The sequence below is a fragment of the Garra rufa genome, unplaced genomic scaffold, assembly GCF_049309525.1.
Source record: "Garra rufa unplaced genomic scaffold, GarRuf1.0 hap1_unplaced_004, whole genome shotgun sequence".
Taxonomy (NCBI): domain Eukaryota; kingdom Metazoa; phylum Chordata; class Actinopteri; order Cypriniformes; family Cyprinidae; genus Garra; species Garra rufa.
The window spans coordinates 2984478-3007040 of NW_027394279.1; the positions used below are offsets into that span (position 1 = coordinate 2984478).

Here is a 22563-nt window from a genome sequence, read left to right on the forward strand (position 1 = left end):
CTTACTATCTCTGTGTTGAGTTCTACGAGTTTACCGTTTGGGTTGTTGCTAAGCAACGGCGTTATTTCCAATGCTGTTTTATCCTATGGCTACAGCTCTGCATTGACAGAGAACCGTTGGTCGTATTTGTTTATTACAAGCTTTTGTAGATCGATATGTTTTTACAAATTATTTCTATTAAGCCGTTTATTTATAATATTTGGCTGGGATATGCAACTCACTGACTCTACAGACATTATAATCTTCGCAAGACAAGCTTGCAAATTTTAGATTTAATCCCAACACGCCTTCTGTTGCATTAAGAGGATGGGTTACATTAGCGGTTGGTGTAGACGTTTACATGTCCAAATTAGTATTTTGTTATTCTAAAAAAGGGTGAATACATGTAAATAATTAGACTTAAATGGAGTTTTGAGTCATTTTTCGGCATCCTGTTCAACTAGCCATGCTGACTCGATGATTCCGAGCGTGATTTGTTTGGTCTGGGTTAAACGCGGCTTGTTTGACAGAAGGGAAGTGGCTCAACATGAAGGAGTTTCACTTGTTTACTTGTAAAACCAAGACCAAACTGTGCCAAATTCAGACACTTTTTTGATTTTTACCGGAATAATGGCGTCTGTAATGGTAAGAGGACTTATTAGAAACATTTTATAATGCGAATATGGACATTTTAGATAGTTGTTGGTTTACTTAGCTCTGTGCAACTGTGCTGGAAAGTTTCGTGTTAACCACTAATATAAAAAAGTACTATGGAATTAATAAATTTTTAAATATGGTAACTTATTACCATCATGGTGTTTTGAACATGTACCATGGTATTACCATCGTTTGTTGGACATCCAAATTCGATTCATAATAAACTTTTGTATGAATGCTTTTTTCACTACCAGTCAAAAGTTTTTGAACAGTAAGATTTTTAATGTTTTTAAAGAAGTCTTTCTGCTCACCAAGCCTGCATTTATTTGATCCAAAGTACAGCAAAAACAGTACATTTTTATTTTTATTTTTTCTATTTAAAATAACTGTTTTCTATTTATTTTATTTTTTTATTTCTGTGATCAAAGCTAAATTTTCAGCATCATTACATTACATAATATGCTGGTTTGCTGTTAAGAAACATTTATTATTATTATTATTATCAGTACTTAAAACAGTTGAGTACGTTTTTTCAGGATTCTTTGATGAATTAAAAGTTCAGAAGAACAGCATTTATCTGAAATAAAAATCTTTTGTAACATTATACACTATACCATTCAAAAGCTTGGATTCAGTAAAATTTTTTGGGGGGGAAGAAATGATAGAAATTGATATTTTCCGTTTTATTCAGCATAGATTCTTTTGAAGTGATGATAAAGACATTTATAATGTTACAAAGAATTCTATTTTAGATAAATTATGTTCTTCTGAACTTTCTATTCATCAAAGAAGCCTGACAAAAATTGTACTCTGCTGTTTTCAACATTATATATATATATATATATATATATATATATATATAATTTTTTTTTTTTTTTTAGCACCAAATCAGAATATTAGAATGATTTCTGAAGGATCATGTGACTGGAGTAATGATGCTAAAAATACAGCTGTGAAATCACAGGAATAAATTGCATTTTTAAAACATATTCAAATAGAAAACAGTTATATTAAATAGCAAAAATATTTCTACATTTTTTTTGTTTTTGCTGTACTTTGGATAAAAAAAATGCAGGCTTTGTGAGCAGAAGAGACTTCTTTAAAATGCATTAAAATCCTAATCTTTCAATGTGAAGTAACTGTTTTCTTTGTGAATATATTTTAAAATGTAATTTATTCCTATGATGCAAAGCTGAATTTTCAGCATCATTACGCCAGTCTTCAGTGTCACACAATCTTTCAGAAATCATTCTAATATGCTGATTTATTACCAATGTTGAAAACAGCTTTGCTGCTCAATATTTTTTTAGAACCTGTGATACTTTTTTTTTTTTAGGATTCTTTAATAAATAAAAAGTTAAAAAGGACAGCATTTATTTCAAATATAAATCTTTTGTAACAATATAAACTACCATTTAAACGTTTGTGGTCAGTACGTTTTTATTTATTTTATTTTTTTTAAAGAAATTAATAATTTTGTTTAGCAAGGATGTGTTAAATTGATAAAACGTGATAACAAAGACAGTTAGAAAAGATTTATATTTTGAATAAATGCTGTTCTTTTTACCATTTTATTCATCAAAGAATCCTGAAAAAACAATCACGGGTTCCCAAAAAATATTAGGAACAGCACAACTGTTTCTAAACTTGATAATAAAAGTAATAAACTAGCATATTAGAATGATTTCTGAAGGATCGTGTGACACTGAAGACTGGAGTAATGGCTAATGAATATTCAGTTTTGCATCACAGGAATAAATTATATTTAAAAAATAGAAATCCTTTATTTTAAACTGTAATAATATTTCACAATATTACATTTTTTTCTGTATTTTTGATCAAGTAAGAAAAGAGAATTCTTTAAAAAACATTAAAAATCTTACTGATCCCAAACTTTTGAATGGCAGTGTATATATATATATATATATATATATATATAGAGAGAGAGAGAGAGAGAGAGAGAGAGAGAGAGAGAGATCTGTTAAGATCTTCTGGAGTACCAAATACCAAATTATAAATCAGTTAACCTAATAACAGTTTATTTATTTTGTTAAAATGTTTTAAATAATGTTCACTCACATTATTATGCTAAACTTAATTTGCACTGAAAAAAAAGCATGGTAGGCCTCTAAAACAAAACAAATAATTCTGTCAGACTTTTGGATTTAAAATATTTACACCTTCTTCTATGATGTATTTTTTCAGGAGGATCCCACCCTTGAGAGGCATTTTAAAGGTCACAAAGATGTTGTTTCCTGTGTCGACTTCAGCCCCAATAATAAACAGCTTGGTATGTCATATTTATCTTCTTTTTTTCAGTCTGAGAAGATCCCAGTTTAACCACTTGCAACTTCTCTTGCAGCTACTGGATCCTGTGACAAGAACCTTATGATCTGGAACCTCACTCCTAAAGCTAGGGCGTTCAGGTTTGTGGGCCACACAGATATCATTACAGGTGTCCATTTTTCTCCAAGCGGTTCCTTGGTGGCATCTTCATCCAGAGACCAGACAGTTCGACTGTGGACTCCAAGCATGTGAGTAAAAGCAGAAGCCTCCTTTTGAGTTTCAGTGTGTTACGTACACTGCCATTCAAAAGTCTTTGAACAGTAAGATTTTTTAATGTTTTTTAAAGAAATCTCTTATGCTCACAAAGCCTGCATATTTTTGATCCAAAGTACAGCAAAAACAGTAAAATGTTGAAATATTTTTACTATTTTAAAAAACTGTCTTCTAATTGAATCTATTTTAAAATGTAATTTATTCCTGTGATCCTTCAAAAAACATTTGTTATTATTATCAGTATTTAAAACAGTTAAGTAAATTTTTCCAGGATTCTTTAATGAATCGAAAGATCGAAATATCAGCATTTATTAGAAGTAAAAAGCTTTTGTAACATTTAAAAGGAGTCAGTTAATTTTTTTTTGGAAAAGAAATTATAAAAATGAATACTTTTTAATCAAAAGTGATGATAAAGGCATTTTTATTGTTACAAAAAATTTCTGTTTCAGATTTCTGGTTGAGATGCTGTGTACTACGAGCACTATAGCCTGTCCACCATCGGCTCCCACGGAGTCCAATGTAGCAGATTTTGCTACTTGCCATTCGCATGAAGCAGGGAAACTCAACCGTGCAGCTAGCTCCACGGCAGTCCACCCACCCTGCAGAATGGCGACTCCTCCCCGTGACGTTGCAGCTAGCTCGGAGCTTTATCGGCAAGGCCCAGCCACATCCGCTCGCCCTTCCCGATTCCTCCCATTGCCAGTTGCCTCTTCTCAAAAGTGGCACTGGCACGCAGCTGACCTCCGGGGCCCAAGTACACCGTTTTTCCCCAGCGAGCCTCCTTGCACAAACGGTGCAAGTTCAGGGAGGACGAGGAGTAAGTCTTGTTGGTTGCGCACGAAAATAGCCCACCCGGACTTAGGTCTTAGTAACCATCCCTCGCGGCAGCCCCTCCCTGCATGGGCACGGGTGGCACCCGCGGACCCTTCCGGCCTTCCAGAGGCCGTGATAGAAATTATCACTCAGTCCGACGAGCTCCCCCTACCAGGCGGCTTACGCACTGAGATGGGGTCTGTTTGCTGACTACTGTTCCTCTCGCAACAGAGGACCCACAGAGATGACGATTGCAGTAGTGTTTTCTTTCCTGCAAGGGAAGTTGGAGCGCAGGCTGTCCCCTTCGACTCTCAAAGTGTGTATTGCCACTATCGCAGTATATCACGATGCAGTAGAGGGAACATCCCTAGGTAAGCACCCACTGGTCGTGAGGCTCCTCAGAGGTGCCAGGAGGATGAATCCTCCCAGATCGCACCTCATACCCTCTAAAAATGGGACCTCTCCGCCGCCCTCCAAGGCCTGCGGGACGCCTCATTCGAGCCACTCGCCTCAGTCGAGCCAGAGATTTCTGTCAATTAACACAACGCTCCTGAGGGCCCTGGCTTCCAGAGGGTAGGGGACCTACAAGCTTTCTCTGTCAGCAAAGCGTGCCTAGAATTCGGGCCCGGTGATTCTCACGTAAATCCTGAGACCCCGGCCCGGCTACGTGCCCAAGGTTCCCACCACGCCTTTCCGCGATCAGGTGGTGAACCTGCGAACTCTGTCCCTGGAGGAGGCAGACCCAGCTTCTGCGATGATTGTGTCCAGTCCGTGCTTTACGCATGTATGTAGACCACACTCGGCACTTCACACGCACCGAGCAGCTCTTATTTGCTTCGGAGATCAGCAGAAAGGAAATGCTATCTCCAAACAGAGGTTGGCTTATTGGGTGGTAGATGCCATCTCCCTGTCATATATCAGGGACTGCCATGCCCCTTAGGTGTTCATGCCCACTCCACAAACGGAGTGTTGCCTCTCCATATGCGTTGGCTCATGGCGCCTCACTAGCAGATATCTCTAGAGCTGCGGGCTGGGCGACACCAAATACCTTCGCCAGGTTTTATAAACCTTCGCGCAGAGGCCGTCTCCTCCCGTGTCCTAACATAAGGACTTCAGGTGAGCGGGAGGTCGGCTGGTGTCGGTTTGCTGCGCCATTCCCACGAGGATCCGTGCGCTATTCCCCAGGATGTAGCCCCTTGGTGAACCCTGGGTCCTCCATGCCCCGCAGTCAGGGCTAAATGCGGAGTAGTTCTGACTGAGCTCCTGCCAGGGTCTCCTTCGCCCCGCAGGTTGTGGCAATATTTCTCAGTATTTTTCCAGTGGTCAGCCAGAAGGCCGCTGTTTTCTTTGTATATCCCTAAAGACTTATGGATATATTGAATTAACTTTCATTCCACATGTAAAGATCTCATGTGCTCCACCATTACATTCCCCTGCCACGCCCCTGGCGTCGCGCTGACGCCGGGCTCGATCCGGCTCCTCAGCGAAAACCTGATTGAGTGGTTGTAATGCCGCCCTCTTTATACCCGTATGTACGGGGGAGTGGTTCGGCATGCAAATACCACTCGCCAATGTTCATTGGCCCTTTGAATAAGGCTCAGAGATGATTGGTCTCTCAGGCGATTCCCAATGTAACGTCTCCGTTCCCTCCTTCAGGGAACGAGGGTTACCTTCGTAACCTAGACGTTTCTTTAAAAAGCATTAAAAATCTTACTGTTCAAAAACTTTTGACTGGAAGTGTATCTTATTCTACATGTGTGTTACAGAAAGGGCGAATCAACTGTGTTCAAAGCTCACACAGCGAGTGTTCGAAGCGTTCAGTTCTCCAGCGATGGCCAAAGGCTGGTCACTGCCTCAGATGACAAGACTGTGAAAGTGTGGGGTGTCGAACGGAAGAAGTTCCTCTACTCTCTCAACCGGCACACCAACTGGGTGCGCTGTGCGAGGTATGAGACTATTCGTGTAACCTTTCCTGTTTTGCCACATAAAGTGGGATTTCTCTCACTCTCGCTTGGTCTGTGCCTGTCAGGTTTTCACCAGATGGTCGTCTTGTTGCTTCCTGTGGTGATGACAGGACGGTTCGCCTCTGGGATACATCCTCACGACAGTGCATCAACATTTTTACAGACTATGGAGGGTAAGAATTGAGCGTTTTATTATTATTATTTTTCTTAATCTTTGCTTTTTAGGTTCAAGTTTACTGATATTTCATATTTACTGTTTAGGTCAGCAACTTTTGTGGACTTCAATTCCAGTGGCACGTGCATTGCATCATCAGGAGCAGATAACACATTAAAAATCTGGGATATTCGTACAAACAAGTTATTACAACATTACAGAGGTAGTAGAAAAGTGTTTGTTTCACTTCATACAAGTTCATTTATTTTTAGTAGCCTTGTTTTTAAGTATTTAACTTTGTCTTGCAGTTCATAGTGCCGGGGTCAACTGCTTTTCCTTCCATCCATCCGGAAACTATCTGATCAGTGGTTCCAGTGACAGTACAATGAAGATCTTGGACCTCCTGGAGGGGAGGCTCATTTACACCCTTCACGGCCACAAGGTGTCACCCTCCTGCCAATAGAGTAGAAATTGAATTCATTCACAAATTGTGATTCTGTCCTAGTTTACTCACCAGCATCTTATTTTAAGCCCATATTCTGATATTTTTTTCAGTGGGACGCAAAAGTAGATTTTGTTTTATATGTACATAGTTGTAGCCATACGCTATATATATATATATATATATATATATATATATATATATATATATATATATATATATATATGTATGTGTGTGTGTGTGTGTGTGTGTAAGAATTGTAATAATTACACTTTATATTTAGAATTTATAATTTTCTTATATATATATATATATATATATATATATGAAATATTTTAATACTTATATATATTTAAATAATCAAAATTAATAAAATTGTAAAATAATATTATGTTTAAAAAAATTTATTTGGAAAGTAATATTTGGTCACTTACACTTAATTTTTTATGTTACTCGTCCATATTTCTTTAATAAAGATGAATATTACATTATTTAACTTATTTATTATTATTATTTTTTCCAGTTTCGGAGCTTTACAGTCATGATTATACACTGTCATTGTATGGCTAGAGCCACATAAAAATAATATTAATAATAATAAAAAAATATCTAAATAAAAAAAAAAAAAAAATGAACAAACTTTATTTTTATTTAAAAAAACACTTTATAATAAGGTACCATTTGTTTACATAAGTTAACTTTATTAGTTAGCATTAACTAAAAATGAAAAATAATTTAAATAAGCAATATTAATAATATTCAGTTTAATATAATTATTAAATTCATATTCATTTTTCACCAAGTTTTCACTCAAATTGCTATTTTGATACACTCTTGTGAAATTTGCGTTATTTAAAAAAAACACTTCACAATAAGGCACTTTGTTTGTTTACATGAACTAAAAATGAAAAATACTTTAAATAAGCATTTATTAATCTTAGTCAGTAATATTTTCAACATTCACTAATACTTTAAAGTTAAAATTAAAATCATGAACTAACAGTGAACATTTTTATTTTTAGTAACTAACATTAACAAAGATTAATAATTACTGTAACAAATGTGATTATGTTAGTTTTTGTTAGCTGATGCAGTAACCAATGTTAACTAATTGGACTTTATTGTCAAGTGTTATTGAAAAAATAAATGGCCAAACAGGTTTAGAATGACGTGAGGGAGTGTATGCTTTAATTTTGGGTGAACTATTCCTTCAGTTGTAAAAGTATCTAGTCCTATAGTCCTGCATTAAACAGCCCATCTTTATAGGAAAAGCCATAAAGCCTTTTCTTCCCCTGCTCTCAGGGTCCAGTATTGGCTGTTGCGTTTTCTCGAGACGGAGATCTGTTTGCTTCAGGAGGTGCTGATTCTCAGGTAATTGTGATGTAATGCTTGTTTTACTATCCAATTACTATCAGGTTGATGTCACTCATGCTTGTGATCGTCTGGGTTTCAGGTTCTCATGTGGAAGACCAACTTCGATTCGCTGAATTACAGAGATCTGTTGAACAGACATAGCAAACGAGTCACTCCAGATCCTCCTCCACACCTGATGGACATTCACCCTCGATCATCTCACCGGCACAATGCTCAGAATGGCACCGTAGAGGTCAGTGGCCACAACTGCACCGCTACTACAGTACTCATGTGTTTCACAAACAGTACTGATTTTCCCCACGGGGGTTGGTACAGCGTCAACACTGTGATCAATCCGACATTTCAGTTAGTGTGTTAGCTCTGTGACGTTCACACTACATTCATGTTTGTAATAATCGCTTGTTGACGTCAATGCTCTCATTTCCTTAGATTAATCCAATTGTTGCTGATACTCAGTCTGGTGACCCTCAGGTGGTTGAAGTGGGACGTGTTTTTTTCTCCACAGCGGTAAGATCTGAATTCTTACAGGAACTGGTTAATATAGCTCAACCATTAGAGGGAGATATAGGCTAGCTAATGTTGAGCCCTCACTGAACGGTGTGTGTTGTCACTGCAGTCACTGCCACTCTTTTGTCATGTCTTCTTTTTAAATAATCACTCCTCATCTCATCAGTATTTTTAACATTATTGTGGTTTTGTCTACTTCATACGCTTTTGTTGTTTGGCAAATATGGTTTTCTTTTTAAGACAGGGGGGTTTAAAATCTGAGACCACATTAATAATCTAGCATGCTGTCATGAAACAAAAAGGGGGACAAAATCTTAAGAAAATATTAAATTCATGTTTATGGTTTTCACTCAAATTGCTATTCTGATATATAATTTGTAATGAAAAATAAATGTAATTAAATATAATTTTTAAATTCATGTTCATTTTTCACTACATTTTCACTTAAATTGCTGTTCTGATACTATCATTTGCAGTAAGAAATTACATATATTTATATTAAATATAACTATTAAATTAATGTCGATATTAATTGATGTTTTCACTGCTGCTCTGATACTATAATTTGTAATGAAAATGTAAATATGCTATACATTCAATATAATTATTAATTCATTTGTTAAATTGATAAATTCATGTTGATTTTTTTCACTCAAATTGCTATTAATTTGTGATTAAAAATAAATATATTTACATTAAATATAATGGAAATTCTAATATAATTTTAATATATTATATAATACCATATAATAGTTTGAAACTACAATTTATTTTAAAAAATCAATATATTTAATATAATTATTAAATTCATGTTCATTTTTCGCTAAGTTTTCCCTTAAATTGCTATTCTGATTGCAATAATTTGTGATTACAAAATAAATATATTTATATTAAATGTAATGTTATTGTTAAATTAATGTCAGTATATATTACAGAATAATAAATAATTTGTCAAAAAATTATATATATATTCACCAAGTTTTCACCAAGTTTTCACTCAAATAGCTAATTTTGATACTATAATTCATGATTAAAAATAAATATATTTATATTAAATATAAAGTCATTTCTAATTTAATTTAAATATATAGCATATAATAATATATAATAATTTTAAACTATAATTTGTCAAAAAAATTTATTTGTATTTAATATAATTATTAAATAAATGTTTATTTTCTACCAATTTTTCACTCAAGTTGCTATTCTGATATTATAATTTGTGATTAAAAAATACATTTATATTAAATATTGTGTAATTTCTAATTTAATTTAAATACTTATCAAATAACAATAACATATTAATTTAAATCTATAATTTGTCAAAAAAAAAACACATTTAAAACTGACAATTTATATTTAAAGGAACACCACTTTTTTTGGAAATAGTCTTATTCTCCAACTCCCCCCGAGTTAATAAGTTGAGTTTTACCGTTTTGAAATCCGTTCTCCTGTTCTGGCGATATCACTTTTAGCATAGCTTAGCATAGATCATTGAATCCTATTAGACCAATAGCATCGTGTTCAAAAATGACCGAGTTTCCATATTTGTCCTATTTAAAACTTGACTCTTCTGTAGTTATATCGTGTACTAAGACCGGTGGAAATGCATTGCTATTCTGATGCTATAAATTGTGATAAAAAGATTATATTTATATTAAATATAATGTAATTGCTAATTTAATTTCATTATATATTATACAATATATAATAATTTGAAACTATAATTTTTTGAAACTACAATATTTTTATATTTAATATAATTTTAAATTTTTTTAAACATTTTAATCTCTCACTGTTTTCACTTCAATTTCACTTCAATTAAAAAAGTAGTTATATTTATATTAAATATATTGTCATTTCTAATTTAATTTAAATATATATATTATATAATAACATAATAAGTTATAAAATAATAGTAATAATATATTACATGAATGAATGAATGAATGAATGAATAGAAGCATTTTTGCTTGTGGCCTTAGAGTTTTTGATCCCCACTGTATAATTACAGCGAATAAGGCACATGATGACTATTAATGTGGCAGGTTTTCAAAGAAACTCAAAATTTGGACTGTTTGTGTGGCCGGCAGCTTTCCAAACCTTTCTTGTTTATTGCGTGCCCTGTTTTGATCCGAACTATGGGAATGTCCTCACGCTTCCGTGCAAAATGCTGCGCTTTCTGCTTTACAAGCGGATTGAGGAAATGCTGCGAGACGGCGCACAACAGACTGTGAGTGCCTCGCGTGTTTACAGGAAGTCTCTTTCTCTGGCCCTTTCTCTCCCCCTCTCAATCTCCCTCTTTTTTTTTTGATTCTGGCTGTGTAGAGCAGCTCGAGCGTGAAAGCAAAAACACACAGAGCACACACACGTGCCTAAAGCTGGGCTCTGATGTGACCTCACTTTGCCGCTGGAGCCATAGACTAATAATAGACTCCTCCACACTGTGACTTTAGCTCTCTCACTCGCTATCTCTCTCTCTCTCTCTTCCATTTGTCCCTTTTGTCTGTACACACTGTACCGCACAGAGAAAACAATTGTCCGGCTTGGACCCCTGCACACTCATTGACTAGAATCACTAGATATGTGTTGATCATATGCAGCTACCACATTCATGTTTTTGCAAATCCCATCTGGATTTGATTCTGATTCACAAGTTTTGAATTCAGTTCTGATTTAAATTTAGGTGTATTTCAGTTGTTATGACGAGAAATGCAAGACATTTGCTCTCTGCTAATGCTGTAAATTACACAGGGACTATTTTAAACCGGTCTTTTTAAACTAGTCATTAAAAGAACCAGCTCATAGGAGTCATTTGTTTGTGAATCTTAAAGCTACATTTAATGAACGCCTCTTTCCGGAAACAAAAAAGGCTGCTGAAGTTGCATGGCACATTTTGAGTCATTCACATAAAGTAAACATTAACCCACTGACTAGTCAGCTGCTCTTCGGGATGACAAGTTGACTAGTAAAAATTAGCCATAATGCACACATTCACATTCACTCACTCCATTCATACTTCAGTTCAATCCAGGATGCCCTCCAGAATCCGACCTGTCAGGGCCCATTTACAGGGAAACCCTGTCATTATCTGGCCCTGAGCATCCCACAGTCCCTTAGGGCAGAGTTTCCTCATTCTGCTTCCCTGCCTTGCGTGCGTGGGAGCAGAGACAGGAGGAAGTGGACGGCAGAGAGAAGTATGACCCGTGGCGCCTTTTTGTGTGACGCTTCCTGCCATCACTTCCTCTTGACTGGCTCTCTCTAGATTGCTTTCAGCTCGAATATGTGTGTGTGTGCAGTGACGTGGTCTTCATTTAGAGGAACTCCTTAGCATCTTGGTCCTTGTTGACTCCCTGATGCATTAGGACCATTAGGTCTGCCATGCATAGGCAACCTGAGCAAGTTCAAAGGAATCTGAATTGCAGCGAACAGGCCAAGACCCAAATGTCTCAAAAACACTCAAGTCACGGACAAATAGTTTCTGTCAAAGAACTCTTAGGTCTGGTGGTTAGCAGTGGTTAGTTGCGTCACTTTTTTTGTATCGCACTCCCTTGCAAACTTTCTACTATCAATAATAGATGGAAAAAAAATCCAAATGCATCATATTATCATATTTATTATAAATACTTGACCAATTACCAAGCAATGCTTAATTTTGTTCAGTCTGTGGTGTAAAAGTGGTTTAAAAAGCAAAACATGGTCAGGTCAAAGTGTCTAAGTAATTGTTGGTCCCAAATTTTTATCAATTTTACTTGTAGTCCACTGTATGAAGAATTTTTGGGCATAATATGTCACAGTTTAGTTTATTTTGCTCCCTTACATAATAGAACTATAGTGTCCTGCACCCACTAGTAACACTTTTTTATTATGTCTGGTGTCTGAATAATTTTTGGTTTGACTGTAATTATTTTAATATTCTATATATTTGATTATAAAGGATTTTAATTTTGACATCCCGCAAATCAGTATTTAAAATTGTTCAACAATATGCTTCTGTTCAACACAGTTCAGCAGTTTAGGAAGTGTGAAATTCTCTATAAAAGTCCTTCTACAATTTAATTTCTTTAATTAAATTTATTTAATTACATGCAGGTATATAAAAAAATAAATAAAAGTACAATGCAAAAACATGTATGTAGTATGTGTATTGTATCAAAAGGTTAATTTAAATGTTAGTACATAGTAGTTGAAGACATAATATAGTGTGGTTCCTATAAATAAAGTGTGAGAAAAGGTTTTTTAAATGCATTTGCAAAAGTGCTTTCAAATTAGTGTTTAAAAGGATAGTTGACCCAAAAATTAAAATTCGATCATTAATTGCTCACCCGTATGTTATTACAAACCTCTAAGACCTTTGTTCATCTTCAAAACACAAATTAAGATATTTTTGATGAAATCTAAGAGATTTCCCTGCATAGACGGCAATGCAACTGACTCATTCAAGTCTCAGAAAGGTAGTAAGGACATTGTTAAAATACTCCATCAGTGGTGCAACCGTTATTTTATGAAGCTATTATTTTTGTTTTCTTTGTGCACCAAAAGTATTCTCGTAGCTTCATAAAATTAAGGTTGAACCACTGATGTCACATTTAACTATTTTAACAATGTCCCTACTACCTTTCTGGGCCTTGAACGTAGTATTTGCGTTGCTGTCTATGCAGGGTCAGAAAGCTCTCGGATTTTATCAAAAGTATCTTCATTTGTGTTTTAAATTGCTAAATTGTTTTTATTGTTTATATATAGTTGATTAAATTATACATGCAACTCAGTGTGTGCACGTTTGTTGGAGGGTCTTTAAATGTGTGCGCACCACCTGGTGTTATGTTTCTGAAGGTTGCTTGTAGGGGTGACAGACAGGAAGCAGGCAAAGAGCCTCTTCCTGTATTGTAAAGAGCAGGAGATTGGGTGGCCGCGAGGTGTGGATACCAGCTCGAAGGCCTGCCACCGGCTCCGGTGACAAGACGTGACATGACGGAAGTAAATTGCTAAAGATAGAATGGCCCAGGGGAAGGTTCACTTTCCACCGGGAGAGCTTTGAGAAAGATAGCCTTACACGGAGAGAGAGTGACTTGCCATCCTCAAGCAAAAAAACAAGAGCCGTCAGCAGGAAGCGCTCATTGATTTGAATCACAGTGCATTGTTTGTGCTTTTCCGAGCTGTTTACTCTACCTATACGGTGAAGCATACATCACACCTTGTCATTGCTGTAATGTAGGTGGTACAGTGTGGAAATATGTGTTATGGTTATGCAAGCGCAGTCGTGTTATTGCAAATTTTCTTTTGTTATGTGGGCGGCATCAGCTCTGGTGCTATTGCACCTTTTCTGGATTCTCCTGAGAGCGCAAACTGAGGCAGATAATAGAAAAGGTCAATGCGAAAGTCTCATCCGGCCCATAATCCCCTGCGCTGACCCAGGGACCTCAGACGGGGACTCCAGCAGACAAGCAGGCGCTCGCACATCAAAGACACAGGAACCCGGGCAGGTTCATCACTTATTTAGTGTCGGCCGCACCCAGAACTCAGTGTCCGCCTTAATATTTCATCTCGTTTCTCACCTATTGTGTCCGTCTACCCCTCTTCCTTTCTTTTTCCTCCATTAAAGGAGTAGTTCACTTCCAGCACAAAAATTTACAGATAATGTACTCACTGCCTTGTCATCCAAGATGTTCATGTCTTTCTGTCTTCAGTCGTGAAGAAATTTTTCCGAGGATTTCTCTCCATATAATGGACTTCTATGGTGCCCCCGAGTTTGAACTTCCAAAATGCAGTTTAAATGCTGCTTCGAAGGGCTCTAAACAATCCCATTTGAGGAAGAAGGGTCTTATCTAGTGAAACGATTGGTTCATTTCTAAGAAAAATTACAATTTATGTATTTATTTTTCATGTCTTTCTGTCTTCAGTCGTAAAGAAACTGTTTTCTGAAGAAAACATTTCAGAATTTCTCTCTATATAATGGACTTCTATGGTGCCCCCGAGTTTGAACTTCCAAAATGCAGTTTAAATGCAGCTTTGAAGGGCTCTAAAGGATCCCATTTGAGGAAGAAAGGTCTTATCTAACGAAACGATTGGTTATTTAAAAAAAAAAAAATTACAATTTATATACTTTTTTTTCATGTCTTTCTGTCTTCAGTCGTAAAGAAATTGTTTTCCGAGAAAAACATTTTAGGATTTCTCTCTATATAATGGACTTCTATGCTGCTCCCGAGTTTGAACTTCCAAAATGCAGTTTAAATGCAGCTTCGAAGGGCTCCAAATGATCCCATTTGAGGAAGAAGGGTCTTATCTAGCAAAACGAATTGTTATTTAGAAAAAAAAAGACAATTTATATTCTTTTTTTGTCATGTCTTTCTGTCTTCAGTCTTAAGACGAGCATTTGAGGTTAAAAAGTATATAAATTGTCTTTTTTTTTTTTTTTTTTTTTTAGAAAATAACTGATTGTTTCGCTAGGTAAGACCCTTCTTCCTCGGCTGGGATTGTTTAGAGCCCTTTGAAGCTGCATTTAAACTGCATTTTGGAAGTTCAAACTCAAATAGAAGTCCATTATATGGAGAGAAATCCTGAAATGTTTTTCTCCTAAAACATAATTTCTTTACAACTGAAGAAAAAAGACATGAACATCTTGGATGACAAGGGGGTGAGTACATTATCCGTACATTTTTGTTCTGGAAGTGAGCTCCTTTAAACGTTGCTTTTCATCCGTCCCTTTCATCTTGTTTTTCCATTCATGTTTTATCTGTGGCTTTTCGAGTTCCACCAAAGGCTATTGACCCCTCTATTAGAATAGAGCCGTTCCGTCCATTGAGTCACACTGGCACTTTAACTTAATGGCTGATCTCACTTCCTCCATTTAAGCAGATGGTTCCTAAACAGTCCAGACCTCATCTTAAGTACCTGTCACAATGGAGCACCGTCACATTAAGTGTAGAGTTGAAAGGACCTTATCAGAATCTGGCTTCGAGTCTGTTTTTTTTCCCTCCATCTGACATTTCTTTCTCTTTCTCTGTTTCTCTCCATGAGCTCTCTCTCAAGGGTATATGGTGGCCCGGAGGGGCATAGCTTAAAATACGCTGACAGTCCGTCGACATTGATACTAAAAATAGTGGGCCTGTACTATTGCAGGTAACAGGGACACCTCAAAGGCAAACGGTGAGCTGCTCTCTTGCAATTCACTCACTGTACTGTCCATCTGCACAACCCCTTCCATTCAGATATTATTCTATGACAGAACAGTAAAATTGTATTTTTTAAATTAAATTTTTTTTAATTGTTATTTTTTTTAATCTTTATTTTATTTTATTTTTTGTTTATTTGATTAATTTAATTTTATTGTTTCTTTGATTAATCAAAATATACTGAAACTTAACTTTTGAAATGTAGTGAATCTTAGTGAATAGAAGTATTTATTTCTTCAAAAAATCTAAAATCTGCTTAAACCAAACTTTTGAAATGTGAATTTTTATTTTATTTTATTTTATTTCTTTGATGAATCACAATCTACTAAAACCAAACTTTTGAAATGCAGTGAATTTTGGTTTTATTCTATTTTTTTTTTTTTTTTGATGAATCATAAGTTCAAAAGAACAGTACTTATTTAAAACAGACATTTGTTGTATCATTATAAATATGTTTACCATCTTCACTTGCTGAATAGAAGTATTTATTCCTTAAAAGAAAATCCAAATTCTACTGAAACCAAACTTTTGAAATGCAGTGAATTTTTGTTTTATTTTGTTTTATTGTTTCTTTGATTAATCAAAATATACTGAAACTTAGCTTTTGAAATGCAGGGAATCTTTTTTTTTTTTTTTACTGAATAAATTAAAAACATCTTTACTTTATTTGTATTTAACTTATTTACTTATTTAATTTGCAATAAAGGCTTCAAATTTTTAAATGCAGTAAATGTTATTTTATTTGTTTCTTTGATTAATCAAAGTTCAAAAGAGCAGTATTTATTTAAAATAGACATTTGTTGTATCGTTATAAATGTCTTTACTGTCTTCACTTGCTGAATAGAAGTATTTATTTCTTCAAAAAGTCTAAAATATACTGAAACCAAACTTTTGAAATGTGAATTTTATTTTATTTGTTTTATTTTATTTCTTTGATGAATCACAATCTACTAAAACCAAACTATTGAAATGCAGTGAATTTTGGTTTTATTCTATTTTATTTGTTTCTTTGATGAATCAAAAGTTCAAAAGAACAGTATTTATTTGAAATAGACATTTGTTGTATCATTATAAATTTCTTTACCATCTTTACTTGCTGAATAGAAGTATTTATTCCTTAAAAAATAAAACAAATTCTACTGAAACCAAACTTTTTTTATTCTTTTTTAAATTTGACTTATTTTTTGTTTCTTTGATTAATTTTTATTTTATTTTATTTTATTTTGTTTTATTGTTTCTTTGATTAATCAAAATAAACTAGGGGTGGGCATAGATTAATTTTTTTAATCTAGATTAATCTAGATTAAATCTTGGAATTAATCTAGATTAATCTAGATTAAAATGGCAAATTTGAATTCTGCTGAAGGCATTCAGAATATGTGTGCTACCCAAATAATGACTTAAAGTCTTTGAGAATGGATCATAAAGCTCATAAAGCTGTTCTATGATAATTTGATGAAAATAAATTGTTCAATTAGATGTACTTGTGTTTACTAACTAACTAACAATGAAATTATTTTTTCTACCTATTAGATTGTTTTTTTTTTTATTTCAACACCTACCCAACCCATTACATGTTACACCGTACTTTTATTTTGACAGGTTGCCGTGAAGTTTCTATGTCATACAGTATGATATGATGCAAGTTTTCTCAAATGAAACGGTAAAAGTGACACTCACAGTCACAGCAGTTTGGGCGATTGAGTTTATCTGTTCATGTGAGATGAAAATGCCAAAAATTCCCGGGAGCGTCACGTGTGTTTCAGTATGCGTGTAGTAAAAGCTCGTCTCCGCAATGCATACATACAGCTAGGCAAACGGAACATATCGGATTCCTATTAAAACGGTCTTTTTGCATTTCAGTTTTCACATACACTAGTCCATGTCGCGATTTGAATTAAGTGACTGACCAACATTTGATTTATGAATCCAAAAAACGACGAATTTACGTGGCATTTCGCTATAGTAGATTCGGTTTTTATGAATGGAGGACGACGCGATCCCGTCTGTGTTTTGGCGGAGGAGACTTAAACGCGCGACCATATTCTATAGTCTTCGGTATACATCCACGTTAAACTATCAAGGTGAAAGTCATCATAGCTTGCGTAGTTTAGACCCAGCTCCCAACCCAAATTTGAGAATAGATTAACGGCGATATTTTTTTTATCGCACGATAAGAGTTTCACGTTAACGCAGCACGTTAACGCCGATAACGGCCCACCACTAAAATAAACTGAAACTTAACTTTTGAAATGCAGTGAATCTTTATTTAAATTTTTTTTAAATTTAATTTAATTTAATTTAATTTAATTTAATTTAATTTAATTTAATTTAATTTAATTTAATTTAATTTAATTTAATTTAATTTCACCAGTGGTGCAGAAATATTGTACACATTTAAATGTAACCATTATTATAAGCTTTCCAGACATTTGAAAGCACAATAGAAACAGTTGCTTAATATGTTTGTGGAAACTATTATTTTTATTTTCGGGATTCTTTGATGAATCAAAAGTTCATAAGGAAAGTGTTTATTTGAAATAGACATTCGTTATATCATTATAAATGTCTTTACCGTTTTAACTTGCTGAACAGAAGTATTAATTCTTTAAAAAAATCCAAAATCTGCTGACCCCAAACTTTTGAAATTTATTTGATTTTATTTGATTTTTGAAATATTGTACACATTTAAATGTAACCAATTTTTTTCAAGGCAGAACCACCGTAATAGAAGAACAGATTAACTACTTAATACTTTTGAATGGCTATTTAATCCTTTATATGTTGCTAAATATACACTCCTCACAACAACAGGTCTGTGCATTGTGAGCACTTTTATGCTGTAAAGTGTTTGTTTGTGTACATGTTTTTAACACCATATCTACAGTATGGCCTCTTCAGAGCAGTGGAAGCTCAGTAAAAACAGCAATTAAAAACACCGGTCATCCCTCCATGACCCTGCGCTTTAATAGAGAGGTGCTGCGTGCTCGGTTTCGTGATTTATTTTGATGCTCCATTTTACTGTTGCTTTCCTCTTTACCTGTATAAGTTATTTTTAACATAGCATGAATGGAAGGTGGAAGCGCCTCTGTGAACTGCGTAGGATGAGCTATCAAAACATCGCTTTTCACCGATGGAAAAAAATGAGCTAATTTTTCTAAGCTCAAAAACAGCCATGAAAACTAAACAAAAAGCAACCTACACATACGCTTGGTTAATTGGTTTTGTGGAAGTTATATTTTTAGGTGGTGAAGGGGTGATTTTGGTTAGGCTTGTTAAAAAATAGAGCAAAATTAGATCAAAAGATGTTTCTCTCACTTGGCATGAGTGTTTGAAATGAACAGGGGTAAGCAAACAAATCAGCTTCCTCTGAGCGAGAGTACAGGAGGGTCATGGGCTCCGGAGGTACAGCTGAAACTCAATGCTGGTCAGGGTTAGAGGGTAAGTTGCATCCCCCCGGCCCACCTGTTAGGAAGTCATTCATTTCTATTCCTACACCAGTGCTCTCTCCCTTCTCTCCCATCTCTGTCTCACTCCTCCTGATTCAAATGTTTCCCATCTTCTCCCTAAGCACTTTAGGTTTGTTGCTTGTAATAAATGTTGTAGTCTGGTTTTTTAAAAGTTACATTTTTACAATTTTTTATTCTTTATTGTTTTCTCTCCTGGCTCATTTTCAAAATATGTTGACAAACATAACACTTCTATGACTTTTCATTTATAAAAAATATTTAAAATATTTAAGTAACCTTACCTTATTAAAACGTGATTATGTATTTTATAAAAGCACCTTGTCTTTAATATTTTGTTTTTTAAAATAGTATTTTTAATTTGCCAGATGTCCAAAAATACCGTGTCCCCTTCGTTTAACATACCACTTTTGCATTTTTATGCTATTTTGTGTATTTTTTGTTCTGTTCTGTTTTTTTTTTACAATATTTACCAGCTGCCTAAAATACATAGTGTCCCCTTCTTATATAAGATATATATACCTTATGATACCTTATGGTATACCTGTTTTTTTGTTTTGTTTTTTGCAATTGTTTTTGACTGTATTATTTTGTTTGTTTGTTTGTTTTTATTTGCCATGTGCCTGAAAAACACATTGTCTTCTTTATCTGATATAACTGTTTTTTGGTTTTGGTTTGGGTTTTTTGCATTTGTTTTGACTATATTGTTTTATTTTGGTTTGGTTTGGTTTGATTTAATTTTTGATTATTTTTTTTTGCTTCTGTTTTGACTATTATTTTGTTTTGTTTTTGTAAACAATATTTTTAATTTGCTTATTTAATTTCTGGTTTGTTTTATTTTGGTTTTATTTATTTATTTTTTCATTTGATTTGACTGTTATTTTGGTTTGTTTTGTTTTGGTTTAATTAGATATGTTTTTTTGCTTTTGTTTTGACTGTATTGTTTTGTTTTGATTTGGTTCGGTTTGTTTTTGTTTTTTGCATTTGTCTTGACTTATTTTGTTATTTTTAATTTGCTTATTTATTTCTGGTTTGTTTGATTTATTTATTTTTTTGCATTTGTTTTGACTGTGTTATTTTAGTTTGGTTTGAATGTTTTTTTGCATTTGTTTTGACTTGTTTTGTTTTGGTTTGATTAGATATGTTTTTTGCCTTTGTTTTGACTATTATTTTGTTAGTTTTTTTTAAACAATATTTTTTAATTTGCTTATTTAATTTCTGTTTTGTTTTATTTTTGTTTGATTTATTTATTTTTTGCATTTGTTTTGACTGTATTATTTTAGTTTCCTTTGAATTTTTTTTGCATTTGTTTTGACTTATTTTGGTTTGTTTTGTTTTTGTTTGATTAGATATGTTTTTTTGCTTTTGTTTTGACTATTATTTTGATTTGGTTTGTTTTGTTTTTTGCATTTGTTTTTGTTTTTTTAAAACAATATTTTTAATTTGTTTATTTAATTTCTGTTTTTTTTTTTGTTTATTTGCATTTGTTTTGACTATTATTTTGGTTTGGTTTGAATGTTTTTTTTTTTGCATTTGTTTTGACTATAATTTTGTTTTGGTTAGATTTTATTTTATTTTTTTGCTTTTGTTTTAACTGTATTATTTTGTTTGTGTGTTTAAAAAAATATATATTTTTAAAGGTGCCTGAAAGACACATTGTCCCCTTCATCCGAGATACCTGTTTTGTTTGCATTTGTTTTGACTGTATTATTATTATTGTTATTATTATTATTATTATTATTATTATTAATTTTTTTTTTATTTAGTTTTTCTTTTGTTTTGTTTTTTTATTGTTTTGACGGTATTATTTTGTTTGTTTTTAAACAATATTTTTTATTTGCCACATGCCTGAAAAACACATTGTCCCCTTTACCTGATATACTTGCCTTTTGTTTTTTGGATTTTTTTTTTTTTTTTTTGCATTTGTTTTGACTATATTATTTTGGTTTGGTTTTTGCTTTGTTTTGATTTTTTTTTGCTTTTGTTTTGACTATATTATTTTGGTTTGGTTTTTGCTTTGTTTTGATTTTTTTTTTGCTTTTGTTTTGACTGTATTATTTTGTTTGTGTGTTAAAAAAACAAACATATTTTTTCAGGTGCCCGTAAAACACATTGTCCTTTATCTGAGATACCTGTTTTTGTATTGCATTTGTTTTGACTGCATTATTTTATTATTATTATTTTTTAAAAACAATATTTTTAATTTGCTTATTTAATTTTGTTTTTGTTTAGATTTTGTTTGTTTTACTTTTTGTTGGATTTGTTTTGACTATTATTTTGGTTTGGTTTGTTTGTTTTTAAAAACAATATTTTTAATTTGCTAGGTGCCTAAAAAACACATTGCCCCCCTCATCTGAGTTACCTGTTTGTTTGTTTGTTTTTGTTTTTTTGACGGTATCATTTTGTTTGTTTAAAAAAAACACTATCTTTTTAATTTGCCAGGTGCACATAAAAAAAAAAAACATCGTCCCCTTCATCTGAGATACCTGTTTTTGTTTTGCATTTGTTATGACTGTATTATTTAGTTTATTTGTTTCTATAAAAAAAAGAATATTTTTAATTTGCCAGGTGCCTAAAAAACACATTGTCCCCTTTACCTGTTTTGTTTTGTTTGGGATTTTTTGGCATTTGTTTTGACTATTATTTAGTTTTTAATTAGTTTTTTTTGTCTTTTATATTTAATTGAAGGAAGAGGAAGAATCAAACACCTTTATTTAAACTTTCGTTTTAGAGATTTCCACAATTTTTTCAGCTTTTCCAGATGAAAACTGACCTGAACTGAATATAAAACTTCAGCATTTTGCAAGTCAGAAATCCCTTATTTTTTTGAGAATGACCTACACTTACCTTCTTCCTATTATATTTTCACACTCTTTTCCTGTTTGTTTTTCCTGAAGTCTTACACCCCGGCCCTCCCTGTCTTCTTCTCTCACACCAACCCTTTCCGACTCTGTTGTCCTTTCTCTTTTACGCAAACACCACACGCACGCCGACAGCACCACTGTTGCCTGTTTGGCGTCAGCTGGCCTCGGCAGCTCACAATGAAACACGCGGGGAATGTCCGTGACCCTTTGAACCTCAAGCCCTCACGTCCCACTCTCCCTGCTGCCCCTTCCTCCTCTCTAAGCCCCAACATCCACATCCAGCCGCAGACCCGCGAGGGCTGTCAGGCGCCTCTCTGCCGACCCGTCCGGGCCTTATAGACTTAACCCCGCATAAGTCACGGCATTCTTCTTTGCCTCTGGGAAATGTGTTAGCATTACTCATTCTCTGTCCCCTCTAACCCCTCACACCTACCCCCTTGAAGATGAGGGGAAGTCTTTGGGTTGGACTGGGCCAGGGGGGCTTTGACGGGAACTTTGAAGGGAGGCAAGGCCCAGCTAAAGTGCACTTAACCATAAAGCTCTACATTCCTCCCAGGGCCTCCTTGTGCGTGAGTAGCAACTACGCATTATTCACGTCTATCACGAACACT

The 22563-nt window shown here is 34.1% G+C and overlaps 1 protein-coding gene across 1 annotated transcript; it reads left to right on the plus strand.

Moving 5' to 3' along the window:
- Positions 1-609: 609 nt before the first annotated feature.
- LOC141312711 (POC1 centriolar protein homolog B-like) lies at positions 610-22291 on the plus strand. Its single transcript, XM_073832596.1, has 11 exons — positions 610-624; positions 2842-2926; positions 2999-3170; positions 5775-5954; positions 6038-6145; positions 6234-6349; positions 6435-6568; positions 7871-7939; positions 8022-8174; positions 8372-8449; positions 21986-22291. The coding sequence occupies exons 1-11, from the start codon at positions 610-612 to the stop codon at positions 22289-22291; spliced, it is 1416 nt and encodes a 471-aa protein (XP_073688697.1).
- Positions 22292-22563: the final 272 nt, after the last annotated feature.

What these genes read in the sequence shown, in the direction of transcription:
- LOC141312711 (XM_073832596.1), top strand. An exon ending in AACTGGGTGCGCTGTGCGAG is followed by an intron (nt 5,955 to 6,037) that starts GTATGAGACTAT and finishes TGTGCCTGTCAG; the next exon opens with GTTTTCACCAGATGGTCGTC. An exon ending in ACACCCTTCACGGCCACAAG is followed by an intron (nt 6,569 to 7,870) that starts GTGTCACCCTCC and finishes CCCTGCTCTCAG; the next exon opens with GGTCCAGTATTGGCTGTTGC.